Raw genomic sequence first — 15,965 nt, 5'->3', positions numbered from 1 at the left:
GTGAAGGACAATAGAAACTATTAGCTAGGTTATATATCCAGTTATTTCTTCTAAAATTAATAATTTAAACAGATATTTGTAACATAAAATGCAACTGGGAGAGGAGGTGTATTAACTATTGACCTGCAAAGACATCACAGCGTAGACTTTACCAGGACTAAATTCAGATCAAATTATTAGGTTCATGGGTGGAGGGAAAGGCTGGAACAAGAGACAGAGAGAAAGGTAGATGTGCTGTTAATTATAAACAGTAGCTTCTTCTTATATCTGTAGCAATATTTTTCATAATTATATAGACTACAGAGGTTGGAAGGGATATAATGGATCTTGTTGGCAGCTTTATGAGTTGTGTGTGTGAGAGAGAGAGAGAGAGAGAGAGAGAGAGAGAGAGAGAGAGAGAAATATGTGTCTGCAGTCAAAAGAGCTTATAGAAAGAGGCTCCTGAAATGTCATTTCAAGCTGCAAATATAATCAGAGCATGTACTGTTTGGTGGGTTGCCACAATTTGGTGAGCAATATTTTGTCGACACGAATACATTGTTAGTGTAGCAATCTGTACTAATAATAATATGATACAAATTAAATTTTTACTACGTAATATTTAATATTACACGTGATATTACAGTAACAGGACCATAAAAATTGCTCTCTCAACTCAGCTTCACAATTTTATGTCTTCCGCCCTCTCCCTCTTCGAACCGACCGATCTAGATCTTTTTCTAGCTACCTCTCCATCTGCCTTTCACTTTATGATGATGAGGTAAGTTTGCCAGTCTTTTGACAGTTTTTTTTTCTTTTTATCAACTTTTGACAGTTACTACGGTTTCATTGTACCTCTGCGGTGCGGTGATATAACAGAACGTAAATACGTACACCAATTAATATTAATTAGTTATTTAATTATCGATCCGTCGGTGTGATTCTTTTCTTGTTCTTTTTGTTATAAACCCAGTGTTCCGTCAACCCACTGACACAGCAGTAATCACCATTTGCATGCATCAGTGGAACACTCAGACATCATGTTCTTTATTCCATATTCCTATGTCTTGTTTTATATTTGATCAAAAAAATATGTCTTGTTTTATACATCAATTTCTTTTCATATTTACTATTGTTTTCTTTTTTCTTCAAAAACTAAAAAGTTCAGCTCCTCAAAAGGAATAGAAACTTACATGCACCGTGGTAATGCATGTTTTATCTGTTTCTCATATCACGCTAATTAGAGAGTTTAATGAGTATGATTTTGATTATTATATATATGTATATATATTATATCAAATTGTAATTTATATAAAGTTATTGTAAAACACCAAATTATTCTTATTTGTTTTTTCAATATTTGTGTATACATGCACTGGCGGAAAATCTAATGTAACACCACCTCACTATCCCTATAAGGTCAACAACCAATGTGGTTTTAGAATAATTTGCATTGAAGCTATAAAAACCCTAGTCCCCACCATATGTACAGAAAAATAATAATTGCATATAAGGTAGATGCTAGTCCCATCTAATGTATGATTATGTTATTACTTCCCTCTATATACATTTTTTTACTAAATTTTATTTTTACTAAGAAGAGATGAAAGATTCGAAACTATTACAATAATTTAAGAGAATGAGAATTTCGAACCTAGAGCACATAGGTAGAAGCCTAATAATCTAGTCACTAGGATATTAAACCAAATATGCTTCTCTCGATATATATACATATGCATAAACTTGTTTTCCTTTATTCTTTTTTTCCCTTCTCATTTTTGGCTTTATTTGGAATCAACTGCGGTTTATCAAACTGTCAAATCCCCCAAAGGCTCCACTATGGTTTTAGGTCTCAAAATAAAAGCTACCAAATTTTTTTTTCAGGGAGAGAGAGATTGATTGGCTAGGATTCAACCTAATTGAATAAATAGTGATTCATTTTACAAGATGTGAGAGTTCTTTTGGGGATGGATAAACTACTATATATATAGTACTATGTCTTGGACCCTCGGAGGTATATATAATATGTGTATATATACGTATTTGGTTGTAATTAGTGAATCGTACGTCTAAGTACTATTGAACTCACTTTATGTGGTAAGGGATCCCCATGCATAAGCAAGATAGAGATGGGGGCCAAAACTAATCGTCTTTTTACATGTTTATCAGCCAAGTCTTTGAGAAAGAAAAATTGAAAAAATCAACCTAGTTAAAGTTTAGAGAAATCGTACTTTCACATACAACGATTCTTCATAGATATTGCAAACTTGGGTTTTATTTGTTGCCAATATTATATATAGCGCTTAAGGGCTAACTAGTTAATAGCTAAATACGACATTAATTACTTATTTAAGTCTCTTTAACAAAGTAATTATATGATTTAAGCCGTTGTTTTGATCATTTTGACAAAAATTCCCTCAAATTAACTAAATAAATTCATGCACATTATATTAATTTAGCCTACATAGAAGCCAAAATTAGAAGAAAATATGACAAACTGCTATTAAATTAAAAGAAACTTTGTAGACACAGACATAACGTAGAAAGCATAAAAGCAAAGTCGAAGTGATTAAAAAGAGCAGTGACAGCAACAGCAAAGTTGTTGCACTTGCACACTAAATGTTTTTAACTTTTAATGCTTTTTTCTTGCTACACACACAACAGATGCATTGTGTAGGATTTGGATTTAGCTTAGCATACGTGACTATTGGCTATAATTATATGGCAGGTAATGCTAGAGAGACTTCAGATCAAATCTTGTAAATCATATGACGTGATATTGGTGATTGGATTATTATTTAAACATTGATTAACGTGCTTATTTTCTATTTGTAACACATCACACAGTTTATAAATTTGGTATGCCCAGCATTACTTTAGCTATGGCAGCACTATTTTTAGGGTAATTTAACAGAAACCTTACCATTCATGATTCATTAGGAACATCTGAAGGATCCTCCTCCAACTCAGAAGCATAACTATTGCTTACTTGTCATGACCATAAACATTCAATTCCCACATGTTTTAGCAAAGTTTCTCTGTAGGGTATAGTCCAGTATCAACACATATGTTACAAATGTACCACTTTAAGTATAATATTTAAATGTTACCATCTGTCATTCACGTTTGCTTAAGTGACTAAACTATTGATGTTTAAAACAAGATGTAGTAACCACATCAAGTAAGTTATGCAATCTGAAAACTTTTGACAAAAAACTTGATTTAGTTAAATTTACCCTCCTCCTCTGGGTGATCGATTCAAACAGCTTCTGGTATTTTCTTGTCTTTTACTTTTGAGTACCATTGTTTTCTTCAATTTTGCAAATCAATCAAAAGCCAACCATTTGAATTCGAAGGCAAAGACAATACTAAGTGCTTATAAAAACGGTTTCTCATGACAAATGACACCATTTTTTATGCTAAAGGGCACCTAACACCTTAGACTCAATTAAAAACAATAGAACTTCTAATAAGAGGCACTAAATAACTATAAACTTCTAACAAAGGAGAGAGTTATTTTCTCATGTATCCAAAAAACTACATGGTCATGATTCTTACCAATCACAATAAGGTGTTATGAATTTTTATTATTTTTCACTTTTCAGTTTACAGTAACAAATGAAAAAGACGTTACCAAAGTTGTGCGCATAAAAGATTCTCTATTCTAACAAACGACACACAAGTTCATTTGTCTTTAAGACATTTTTTATGAGTGAGCTTTGGTTATTTCTATATGATGTTCCATTACCAATAAAGCTTTTGTCAAAAACTTGATTTTGGTTCCATCCCCACACTCTCCTTTACCTTAATAAAACACCTTTAGTCTTTTCTTCTCTTTTTCTTTGAGTGGAGTTTCTCACTAATTTCCCCAATTTTCTCTTCAATTTCACATACTAATATCTACATACTTCTTTTTATTTTGAGAACTTTAACGAAAAACTTCTAGTACTGTTCACTTTAACGAAAAACCACATTTTTACACTAAAAAGTCAATCCTGGTACTATTCACTTTACCCTTTATTTTGTCCTTATCATTAAAACTCAAAGTTTTCAAGCTCTTTTCATTAGTTTTCCTTTTTATTTTTCACACAGACCTCTCAATTTTTAGTTGTTTGAATCAAATGATAAAAATTAACAAAAAATATGTGATAAGTAAAAAGAAGTGTGTGGATAATAATATCTTTTCATAAATCCAATAAGAAGATTACTTTTTGCACAAGATCAGTTACATATGGGACTAGACAGCTTTTAATCCCATGTTTGTGCAGACCAATTGTATAATGCATATAATATGTTTTTGTTCAAGAAATTGCATTTCCAAGAAATTACAATGATTTTCTTGATGGGATGTTATGATGAGATTGAAGTTTATTTCAATTGACTACTCAACAAATTTCAAAACTATAATGGGTTAACGATGCCTAGTTATAAATGACGGATTGCGAGGTTTCTTTCAAATTAAAAACTAAAGGTTTTGGGTTCGAAACTTGCTCCTGGTGTGAAAGCCAGACTCGTGGTTAGAGAGATGCTAAAATGCCTCTGTAAATCTTCCTGGCACACGAAATTGATGGATAATCGTAACTTTCCACCAGTTGTCTTCTTTTTTCAAGAAAAAAATATAATGGGTTTATGGAATCTCCTAAAAGTCTTTAGGTTGGTTACAATTTCAAATTGAGAAATGCTACGAGACTTTCTCAATATAATATTGGTATATAAATTAATGTTAAATTGTACGGTGACAAGAAAATTTATAGAAAGTTTCAATTTTAAAAGAGTCATCTTAACATTCATCTTTCAAATTTTTCTAGTACGATTGGAAATATAATATACATTAAAAGTCTTAACTTTTAAAATTTTAATTATTAAATAATAACCACATCATCGTTCGTTCACTTAGGCCATCTCCAACCGAGGGCTGGCCAGATGGCTCGTTTTAGCCCTCTGGCCCTCCAAGATATTAATATTTTAATGAACAGTACATGACCATATTTGCCACCGTCTCCAACCAAGGACCAAAGGGCTAGAGGGCTCGTTTTAGCCCTGTCACAAAAACCGTCTCCAACCGAGGGCCAAAGGGCCATAGAGTCAAACATAATTTATTATTTAAAAACTACAACTTAAATGTAGTTTAAGTTTCATGTTGTTAAATGTTTTTTTTTATGCTGTATAATTTTTCTGTGGGGCCCTCTTAGATTTCACAGCCGTCTGGCCTAACCCTCGGTTGGAGACGATTTTCTTGCTATTTTCGGCCCTCTCGACTCTTCGGTTGGAGATGACCTTAATTTACACTTACTGGCCAATCTATTATTTTAGTAAAACTCGAAGCGTTGTGCTTTGCATGCCACACCATGTTGCATATAAAAGCTATCAATTATGCTGACTTTGATTTGTTGTCTTTTCTCTCTCCTCTCCTTTTTTCATGCCTTTTTTGATTTACATGTCTTTTCCTCCTGTTTGCATAGCAAATTAGAAATCATTGTCAAACGATCAAATGCATTGCACACGTCCTGCACTACGAAAGAACAAACATTTCACCAACGGGTCATGGAATCTGCTGTTGGAGGAGTATATACACACACCAGGCATGGTTGGATGGGAATTTGGTTCATACGGTGTTCTTTAGCATTTAAGGAGAACAACCTGTGTATAACTACCGCATGCAGCATCCATCTAACAAAGTGGATTTACGAGGTAGGGCCACACAAACACGTAATTCAACCATTCAATACAAAACTTTCTCGCAATTGAGAGAATAAATTTGTCTAACTACAGGATTTTCAATTCAGGCTTCATACACTATAGAGGCAATTGGCCTTTTTAACTCTTGCCTAATCCCAGTAAAAGTCACGTGATGTGTGTTATAGTCACTATGTTGTATACAACCGGTGCCACGGCAATCTCTCCTATATTATCTTCCAAATCATAACCAACCAATGTAATCCTATTTGACACTTGAAATTTTCATTTAAACGGAGTAGAGTTTATTTACGAAATCAAGTTCCATACACTATTTTACAATTTTCTTTTAAGGATATGTACATTTCTCTTACGCTGAGTATGAACTCCTACCTTCGGGGACAGTCACAGTCAAGCCTTCTTCTTTGTGCCGAAACCATATGATCCATTAACGGTGATCTGAACTCAGTACCGGTATCCAGCACCAGTTACTTATCGTGGCAGTACCGAGTTGTACAAGACGAGGATAACATTGGACAAGACCCGTAGATTACAGCTACAAGCTCATGTCCTGTGGTAGGCTGATTTCAAGAAAGTAAAGGCTGCAAAACAGGCAAAAGGAAAGTATTCTGTAAGGAGATATAAGACTTATAATGTCACACCCTCAGAGGCTCTAACCCTTATAGTTCTAGATATTGATATAAATTAAACAGCGAAGTAATTTGAAAAACTTCTCCTTAAAGATCTCCTCTTTCGAAGAGGCCCCGACACTATAAATGCATTTATAACATCAGTATTACCTTGCAGACATGAAGGCCATTCCCAAAAACACGGCCTTGATGGCTTGCTTTTGCCCCGCATAATCAAACGCCAAGGGCAGCATCTCATGGAGAGTTAGAAAAGCCATCACTCCACCAACTGCGCCACAACAAAAATACGTGGTAACTACAATTTTCATAAAAACTATTTCTTTGTTTTTTGGTTGAGACGTTTTATATCATCATTAATTTTCAAACCTGATCCGAGCAGGCCTTCAAGAATTTCAGGACTCAAGCTGCTTGGGAATAGATAGGCTGCAGCAGAAGTGAAAACCATTAACAAGTTTCCTTCAAGAATTTCAGGACTCAAGGGCCTAATCCAAATCCACCGTTCTTTTTACGACTTGTAAAAGAAAGATATCTAAAGGTTTATTTGACAGTTCACATACCTACAATTACGACACCCAAAGGCTCAGCTAAACCGGAAAGCGTTGCCAACTTGAATGCCTGCCATTTGCTGGAACATGCAGAAAACCCACCATTTAATAACTTATCATAAGATTCATAAAGTTTTCAAGCTATACAGGCTTAACAGAAACTTATGAAGTAATAATTGCTCTAGAAAGTGAACAAGGCTTAAAAGTCCTGTCCTGAAATGGACACCAACATTGTTGACACTCCTCCTGAACAACAATGGCAGAACTATCATTCCATCGCTCCCTCACCCATCAGCACTGCCTTCTCTGTCACCACCCTAAATAATGATATCCTACAGCACGGCCAACACCATAACTACCTTCACTCTGTTTAATGAATTCACCGTAACCATACCCTTGACATCAGTACTCCTCCACTATTACCTTTTCTAAAGTATTATTGTCTGCTTTCGGGCTTCTCAAAGATACTTCATGGTCATTGTAAAATAACAGTGAAAAAAAAAACAAATCCGTTGTTTCCCCACAATTCATAAGTACTTCAAATGCTGAACTAATGACGCCTTCATATATTCTCACCTCTGTGTTGCAAAATAAACAGGAAGCGCAACAGCAACACCCTAGAAAAGCGAAAGTTATCAGATGTAGTGACATTATAACAATAATAGTTCTACAACAATAGAAGTCCAAACTCAAACTTTAAAGCAATCCCTTGTTTTCCAAATAGTCTACAATTTTGATCACACACTCTATAGACCTAAAGTTTAACAACAATTAGAGCTTGATACCATTCATCACCAACATATATAGGCAAGACAATTTTTAAAGAATATTGAGTCTTTCATTTTGAAACTCAGAAAGCAGTTGATAGGTTTGTGAAATGTTAAATGCAATCTGCCAATTTTTATATTTCAATTTCTTTCTGTAGATGTGTGCACTATTCTTGCAGTCGACATTAGTTCCATAGGATCCAAAGATCGTCTCCTTATCAGCAAAGGAATAAGTTCTTATATTACCAAAATCACCAGTCCAGCCATTGTTGATATGGAAAGTGGGAGACCTTGGAAGGTACAAACAATTATGTGCTACTTTAATCCAGGGCAGAGTGCGAGCAGTTAGACTAATACGCACGATATAGGGAATATACCTCTGGGATGTTGTGTAAGGCAATGGCCAAGGCCAAGTTCACACCAACACGAAGGCCCTACAATGAATTATGGAACAAGCAAGAATTGCATACGACAATTAGCATCAGCAGACATTATAGTTCTCAAACAGATAGTAAACTATTCTTGCTCCATTTATAACCACCAATCCCATAGATGAAAAGCCTATGCAAATTGTAAGTAATATGCACTAGAAAACATGCAAGAATAGTAAGTGCAAGGAACACACATAAGTAGCAATGTAAACTAACATATAAATCCATGAAAAAAGATACGTATAAATCAGGATCAAGCATCTAATCAATTTAGACTTGTTTTAGAACACAAAAAAGACTAGCTTTAAAAATTCCAAACTAGACGCCGCAACTTCAGAAATTGTGCTTCAAGAAGAAAGCATCATATTTCCAGGAAACATTAAATTTTTTAGCAGCTGCAGAGTGTCCAGGAGCATATTAATTTGTTGACAATAAAGCTAAAAATGCATTGTAAAGAAGAAAAGAAGAATGTTTCACCAATTAGTTGGAATCTTACATAATGATAGATCTGATTTAGGTCATGAAGAATACCAAATAGTTAGTATAGATGTTGACAACAAATGATTTAGTGGTCATAGAAACCTCACACTCGATTTTCAACATCTTTTAAAATAAAAAGAAAATTGCATTAATATTTCACATCATGAATTAAAGAAACTCTGATCATTGATGAAGACATAATTTATAAGTTTATATTAAATCAAATACAGAACATATAACTCAAAATAAAATGAGCATGACTCCATATATATAATCCAAACTAGAGTTAACTCAATACTCCAAATCCAAGTCATTAAAAGCTTAAGCTTGAGTTACCTTCATTGATCCAAGAAACACGGCCATTCCTTCTGGAAGGTTGTGTAAACTTATGCCTGCAAGTCAATTGAACGGATATTCCACTTCAGAAGGAATATAGTATACAAATCAAATATAATTCTCAAAAACATTTGCTCAGACTTTATTACTTGGGAAGGAAAAAAAAAACTCCAGAAACTAAGACTTTCAAATTTTGCATATGACATAAAACACCCTTAGGCCTTGGGTAGGTTGGGATGTGGGTGGAATGGCAGAGGGGTGGGTTTTATTCTTCTTGTGTGCACGCAAAGACATAAATATGCTTTGCTAATTACAGAACTGAGGACCACAAATTTGATTTATCATGCACACTTTTAGACTACAAAGATGCAAAAACTAACTAATATTTCCAATTCTACAGATAAATGAAGATTTAATTTCAGTTTCTGATTCGAAGAACTGTATGGAAAGTGATTTAAGCGTAGTAATACCTATTGCTGTTACTATCCCACTGAATAAAACTTGTCGGCGCTGCTTTTTCAAAGTGTCCTTGCCCCCTTCATCTTTCTGTTGTTAAGTATATTGTCACACGGTCAGACATGCCTTCAATATTCTGGGTGAAAGTGTTATCCCCAGTCATATGTTAAAGTATCCACAACATGCTAAAGTAGGAGGAGAAGAGATAATCACTACCTTTGAAATAGGAGCAAGAGTTGGTTCTGGAATAAAATTGGCAATGAAAGCAAAGAATATGACACCTCCAAAAAACTGTACCACCAAGAAATTGTAATCTAATTCTTAGAGAAATCGGGACAATGCATGTCACAAAAGTGATGCATTCAAATCAGAGTGAATCAGAATTCGAGGGCGAAGCCAGGGGTGGCTACCATGAGGTATAGCCCTAGTAGCTGTTGCAGAAAATATACCTTTATTTACTGGATCCAACCAAATAAATAAATAGCAGCCTACCCATTAAGAACTTCCTGGCTCCACTATTAAATCAAATGAACATTGAAGTACATGGCTTACCCATAGATTGCCTTTTAAAAAACCAATTGAGTTGATAGCATTGTGAGCCAAATCTAGGAATGATATGCTTAGCATCAGACCTGCAGCAAAACCCTGCATAGAGAACATTCAGAGGTTTAGATGGATCATGATGCCTCAAGCATACCCTGACGATAACATCAATTCAAAAGGATCACGAAAATGGCATCAATGTCAAGACGGATTTTGTTAAGTTAAATTTCTGGTTGAGTAAAAACGGTGACATGTAAATATCGGCTGGGAGAGAGAAGGACATGTAAGCAATTAAGTCAATAGGATGATTGATTCTTTAAAAGAAAGAAAACAATGACATTAGTGGACAGAAAGAAAGAAAAAAATTCAAAATTTGAGAATAAATCAGAGTACCTGTAAAAGCCCAAGCATCTTCAAATTCGGAGTCTCATTGACAATTACTAAAGTGCACCTGTTCCACATTCCAAGACTTATAATTAGGCTCGATAACATAAGCTGATCAACTAAGCATCGAGGTGAACATGATAAATTAAGAAATTCCACCATAAATCAAAATTCTTTTTCGAACCATGACCAATACCAAGAACTTGCCTACAAAACAATGGGAACAAATCCTAGCACTTTCATTATCACCAATTACACCCTTAAAATTCAATTTCTTCAATTTCACAACAACTTGATGGAGTCAAATTGCTCTACAAAATCAAACCTTTTTAGAAAAATATAGTAAATTGAGCTGCATTTCGATAGTTTTGTCTATCCTATCAATTCTAGTATCATAAATTATACCATTAAACCTCAATTCCACAACAATCGATGGAGTTAAACCTCAATCCACAACAACTCGATGGAGTCAATTCGCCGGTATCAAAAATATAATAAGCTGATTTAGCAACCTCAACAATGCATTCAATATCACACTTCTATCAAAAGATTTCAAGGGGGTGTAGTCAAATTAGGAACTTAAAATCCTAGGGTAGTCAATCAGGATTTTAAAAGACATTCTCAACGTCCATGTAATCCGTATACAGTCAATTAGCATTTTAATGGATTTTAAGCAAGTGTACACAAATCTAGGTGTAGTAAAAAAGTTATAGAGCTCATGGGATTTCATTAAATTGTGGATTTTAGTGGATTCTAAAATAGAAATATATATATGTTGAAGCCTATAAACAATCCCACCCTTCCCCAAAAGATTTCATTAGATTTTCCTGCCACAAAGCTTGCTGCTTTCAACCTCAAACCTGAAAGTAATATAAACCCAGAAGCCATTTGGAAAACCATTCTAGACGAACGAAACAAGAACAACAAAATTCAAACAAATGGGGTAATTCAAATTTGAAATTGATGAAATGGGCAGTTGAAATTTTAGCAGAGCATGAACAAGCACGAGTTTTTATGTACTCACCGAATGAAGTACTGAGTCCACCCACGAGTGACAGCGCGAGAGCCACCAAAACCTGAGAAACCATGGAGGAGCTTTGACCAAAAAAGCTCCAAGAATTTTGGGTTGAAAAGAGTTCGACGAAATTATGACTGAATTGAGCGTAAAATGAAAAACAGTGGAGCTGAAATGGTTTATATATAGAGAGAGAGAGAGAGAGAGAGAGAGAGAGAGAGAGAGAGAGAGGAGAGAGAGGAAAGAGAGGGAATTTTCAATTTTGCATAGTGGAGGAAAGAGACGTTTCGTAGAGACGAGAGAATAGATCAGAACAATTGAGTTTCTTTCTCTACTTTGGTAGTCTATACCTAACTTTGGCTTGTAGTATATTATCATCCAATCCGTACTTCATTGGAAGTGCTAATTCCTATATTTTAAGGGTTAGTGCCCTTGGCTAGTATTGTAAAGCGCTTCACGCCAGAATCAATACCTAGATTACCTATCCCTAAAGAAGAAATTTGTGTTTCTTATCCACCGAGTTTGGATTCTTTTCTCTTATGCAGATGTGGGTATAATCATATTGATTAGAGTCGATATGCTATTCTATACGAGTATTCATAATTTAGTGTAGAATAGTACTTATACCTTTTGTTTCGAATTGACGTGATATTCTATATTAAGCTACACTAAAACAAATGAGAAGGATTTGAACCTGTGTTGTTCTGTTTTGTCAGAATGTTACTATTTGCACTCATTTGTCTTATTTCTTTACTCATCTTCTATTCATTTGTCACGAACATTTTTAATTAATAGTTTTTGAGCAAACGATACTATCTATACTAGAAGGGTAGGGGAGTGGGTTAAATCTCGCAATGGACTAGCAATGCCAATAATATGGTTCAAATTTGCCTTTAGTGAGAATCGAACCTAAGACCTCTCACTTACAAACAATCTTCTAAAACACGGTCTGGGCGGCCGCCTAGTCATTGGGAGTTGGGTTGCCCTTGCGATTATTTCAAAAAATTTCAGTAAATCGGCAAGGGTATTAGGCGGTGCCTAGGCGCCTAAGCGCCAGGCTAAGCGGCCTCTGTGGTGGTTCTATTAAAATATTATATGTTTCACCGTTTCACTACACCGCGAGGGTGACAACATAAAATTTGAAAAGAGAAACCGAGAGAGCGTGAGGGAAGAGTGAGCTTGAGAGAGATTTGTAAAATGAATCAGAATAACAATGCAATTGCAGGAAAAAAAAAACGAGAACTTTGACCTAGAAGCTTTAGATTTCTTCTTCGGAGATGATTTCTTCACTGTACTTGAGGAATTAGAATGGACTCATGGTTAGGTTTTGGAAAATTATACAGAGCAAGAAGATGGAAATTAGGCGAAGAAGATAGGAAATCAGGCAGAGCAATCGATGAAGAATGGAAGGGAGAGGAAACGAGAAACCCCAAAATAAAGGCATTGTCGATTTCCAAGGCCGCAAAAGCCACTCCCCTATGTCAGATGGATTTCCACCATTAGTACTAGGCTTATTAATTATATTAAAAAAAGTTACCTACTTCACTATTAAACAAATATATATATATATATATATATATTTTTTTTCAAGTTATGTACTTAAAATTCTTACATTACCTATATATATATATATATTAAAGTATTTTGACTAATTGGATTTTCACCATTTTGTAGTTTATGATGAAATTATATATATTTTAAGTATAAACACACTTATTTACACGAAATATAATAGATTTAATTAAATCATTTTAGTCCTCCTAGGTACCCGCTTAGCCGCCTAGGCGCTAGGCCCCAACCCACCGCCTAACTAGCGCCTAGTGTCTTTTAAAACCTTGCTTACAAATGAAGAGGAATATCACTAGACTGTAGTACTAAGTGATATTTTCAATTAATAGTTGAGTGAGAATAACCACTCTTTTGTGATTGTTTTATGTTTGTAAATCTAAATAATCTAATTTTAGGATACAGCATTTACATTAATTAGAGTCATGTTAACCACACTCTTTTTAGGATCATTTTGTATGCACCGAGTTCGATTCTTTTCTCTTATGCAGGTGTGAGTGTGGTCATATTAATCAGAGTCAATGTGCTCCTCTACACGAGTATACACAAATTAGACTAGAATATTACTTATATGTTTTGTTCGAATTAACGTGATATTTTGTATTTAAGCTACACTAAGACAAGTGAGAAGGATTTGAACCATATTTGTTCTTTTTGTGAGAGTGTTACCATTCGCACCCATTTGTCTTATTTCTTAACTCATCTTAGGCCTTCCACAGTAGTTTAAGTAAGTATGATACCTATCTATATGAATCAAGCGACCTAAGTTTGATACTTATAACACTAGTGAGATACTAGTGTGAGTTAAAGAGTTGATATCACACTCATGAGTGTAATATATCACACTCATGAGTGTAATATATCACACACATGAGTTCAATATATTGGTATCACACTCTAATTTTTCGGTCCACTGAAAATTTATGATTCTTATGAGTTGAATATATTAGTATCTGTCTATTGTAAAAGGCCGTACGATGTTCAAGATTTAGGTATTTAGTGCAAAATAATCGTAATTTGACTTTATCCTTTCTAAAGATTAAAAGATATACCTTAAGTTCAAAATAACTTTTTAGGATTACCGTAAACAATATATCTTAAGGGAAATGATTTTCAGAATTCCATTTTGACCTCACGTATTTCTCCAAGGGCGTCCTTAAGGGTAGCCGAAGTAGGCCCGCATAGCTCTCCCCCAACAAAGACCCCCCATTATATATATATATATATATATATATATATATATATATATATATATAATTATAGGCAATAATATAATTTTCTAGAAAATAATTTACATTTTTTTATTTTCTCTCACCCGTATGTATCCCTACTTTAATATTTTCCCCAATTGTCAGATGTAGTTTCTGTAACCTAACCATTCATTCATTTACTGAACGTAATAAGTAACTTTGTAACTAAACAATAGAATATGATTGAAATTTGGAGTACTAGGTAGTGAGTCTAGCAACTCCTCTTTCGGTCTAATTGGTCCGACTTGGTGGTGACTAGTAGGTGAGCCCGGCGAGGTGATATTATTCTCAACTTATAGGTCAGGTGATTCCTTCTCTTCTCTAGCTTCTCTGTCCTCTTCTGTTTTTTCTGTAATTTAATTTGTAAGCTTGCTTGTGAATGGAGTTGGGATTTTCGAATCCATGCTCCCTCTAAGGATTTAGGATTTGAAAGATTTTAGGGGTTTACATATTCAATCTTAAGGTTTTATGGATTACTCTAGGGATTTAGGATTTGAAAGATTTTAGGGATTTAAAGATTCAATCTTTTAGGGGTTTATGGATTCGATTTTAGGGTTTTACTGTTTTGCACATCAAATTCTTTAATAAACATGACCATGTGCAAGTTCTCTTGGCTTGGGTTCCTCGTTCGTTTGTGACCTTTAAGTTAAATGTGGATGGTGCTAGGCTTGGTTCTAACGGGGTGATTGGAAGTGGAGGATCACTGGTTTTATTGCTAAAAAGAGAGTGATTGGAAGTGGAGGATCACTGGTTTTATTGCTAAAAAAGGAGTTGGGGAAGTTCTCCATGGTGAGCTTTGGGCTTTGTTTTATGAGTTGAAGACAACTAAAGCTAGAAATTTCTTTCATCTTATTGTAGAGGCCGATTATTCTTTGGTGGTCTCTCTCATTCATGGTTCTCCTAGCCTTAATAATCATCCTCTCTATAGTCATGTTTCGGAGTGTAGAAGTTTGATCATAGAGAAATGGAGTCATAATGTGTAGCAAGTTCATAAATAACGTAATTTTGCAATTGACGGGCTAGCCTAATTGGGTTTATATAGCAAGATGGAGTTTCAAGAGCTTGCGGAGTCTCCTCTTTATTTAGTTCAAACTTTTTCCAATGACTGCTCTGGAGTCGCCACAGCTAGATTAATTGTTCCTTAATATTTCTCTTTCTTCTTCCATGTTACTGGAAAAAAAATTTGTTGAATTGGAACTATAAAAACACCCCAAGATTATCAATGTCATCATCTATTTGTAGATTGAATGGGTCAGATATTTTGTTAATTGAAAAAAGAAATTGGTTGAAAATTTTGATTATGTAAACTTATTTAGTACATTTGTGTCTCAAAACGCGATACGTGGAATATTTAAGTAATGTTGGGACTTGGGATATCTTTCTTATTTAGTACATTTGTGTCTCAAAACGCGATACGTGGAATATTTAAGTAATGTTGGGACTTGAGATATCTTTCTTCTTTTGATATTAATTTTTAAAACTATTATTAGTACTCCAAAAATCTCATTCTACATTCCTTACAAGTGGAATTTTCTTTCTAATTATAGAAAGATTGGAGTGGTAAATGAGATTTTTGGAGTGCTAATAACAATTCTCTAATGTTTAATGATATTTAATATAGAAATAGACATTTTCTTTCCGTGTAACTTTTTTTTATACATAACGGAGATCAAAGAATTCTAGAGCTCACTTCGAAGGTTCGACTAGGACTCTCAAAGTCTCAAAGCCGGTCTTGTATATCTCCACTTTTTGGGTCTCTTAATCCATTGTTTAATTTAACCTTAGGCATTTAGAAATTTTGGGGAGTGAAAGTTTTCAATATTGGTAATATTTTTCTGGTGGCTGATCGTGTGCATGGAATCATGGATGACGCAAGATTGAACAAAG

General features: G+C 34.5%; 1 protein-coding gene across 1 annotated transcript; it reads right to left on the bottom strand.

The window, feature by feature from the left end:
* Positions 1-5,937: 5,937 nt before the first annotated feature.
* LOC126616306 (zinc transporter ZTP29-like) lies at positions 5,938-11,597 on the bottom strand. Its single transcript, XM_050284352.1, has 12 exons — positions 11,268-11,597; positions 10,257-10,314; positions 9,873-9,965; positions 9,537-9,611; positions 9,335-9,410; positions 8,865-8,920; positions 7,995-8,051; positions 7,427-7,467; positions 6,863-6,930; positions 6,672-6,728; positions 6,456-6,573; positions 5,938-6,257 (listed from the first exon to the last, which is right to left on the bottom strand). The coding sequence occupies exons 1-12, from the start codon at positions 11,333-11,335 to the stop codon at positions 6,212-6,214; spliced, it is 813 nt and encodes a 270-aa protein (XP_050140309.1). The 5' UTR covers positions 11,336-11,597; the 3' UTR covers positions 5,938-6,211.
* Positions 11,598-15,965: the final 4,368 nt, after the last annotated feature.

The sequence above is a fragment of the Malus sylvestris genome, chromosome 3 (genome assembly GCF_916048215.2).
Source record: "Malus sylvestris chromosome 3, drMalSylv7.2, whole genome shotgun sequence".
Taxonomy (NCBI): domain Eukaryota; kingdom Viridiplantae; phylum Streptophyta; class Magnoliopsida; order Rosales; family Rosaceae; genus Malus; species Malus sylvestris.
Note: the sequence above shows the minus strand (reverse complement) of the source record. Positions and strands in the feature narration are given on the sequence as shown.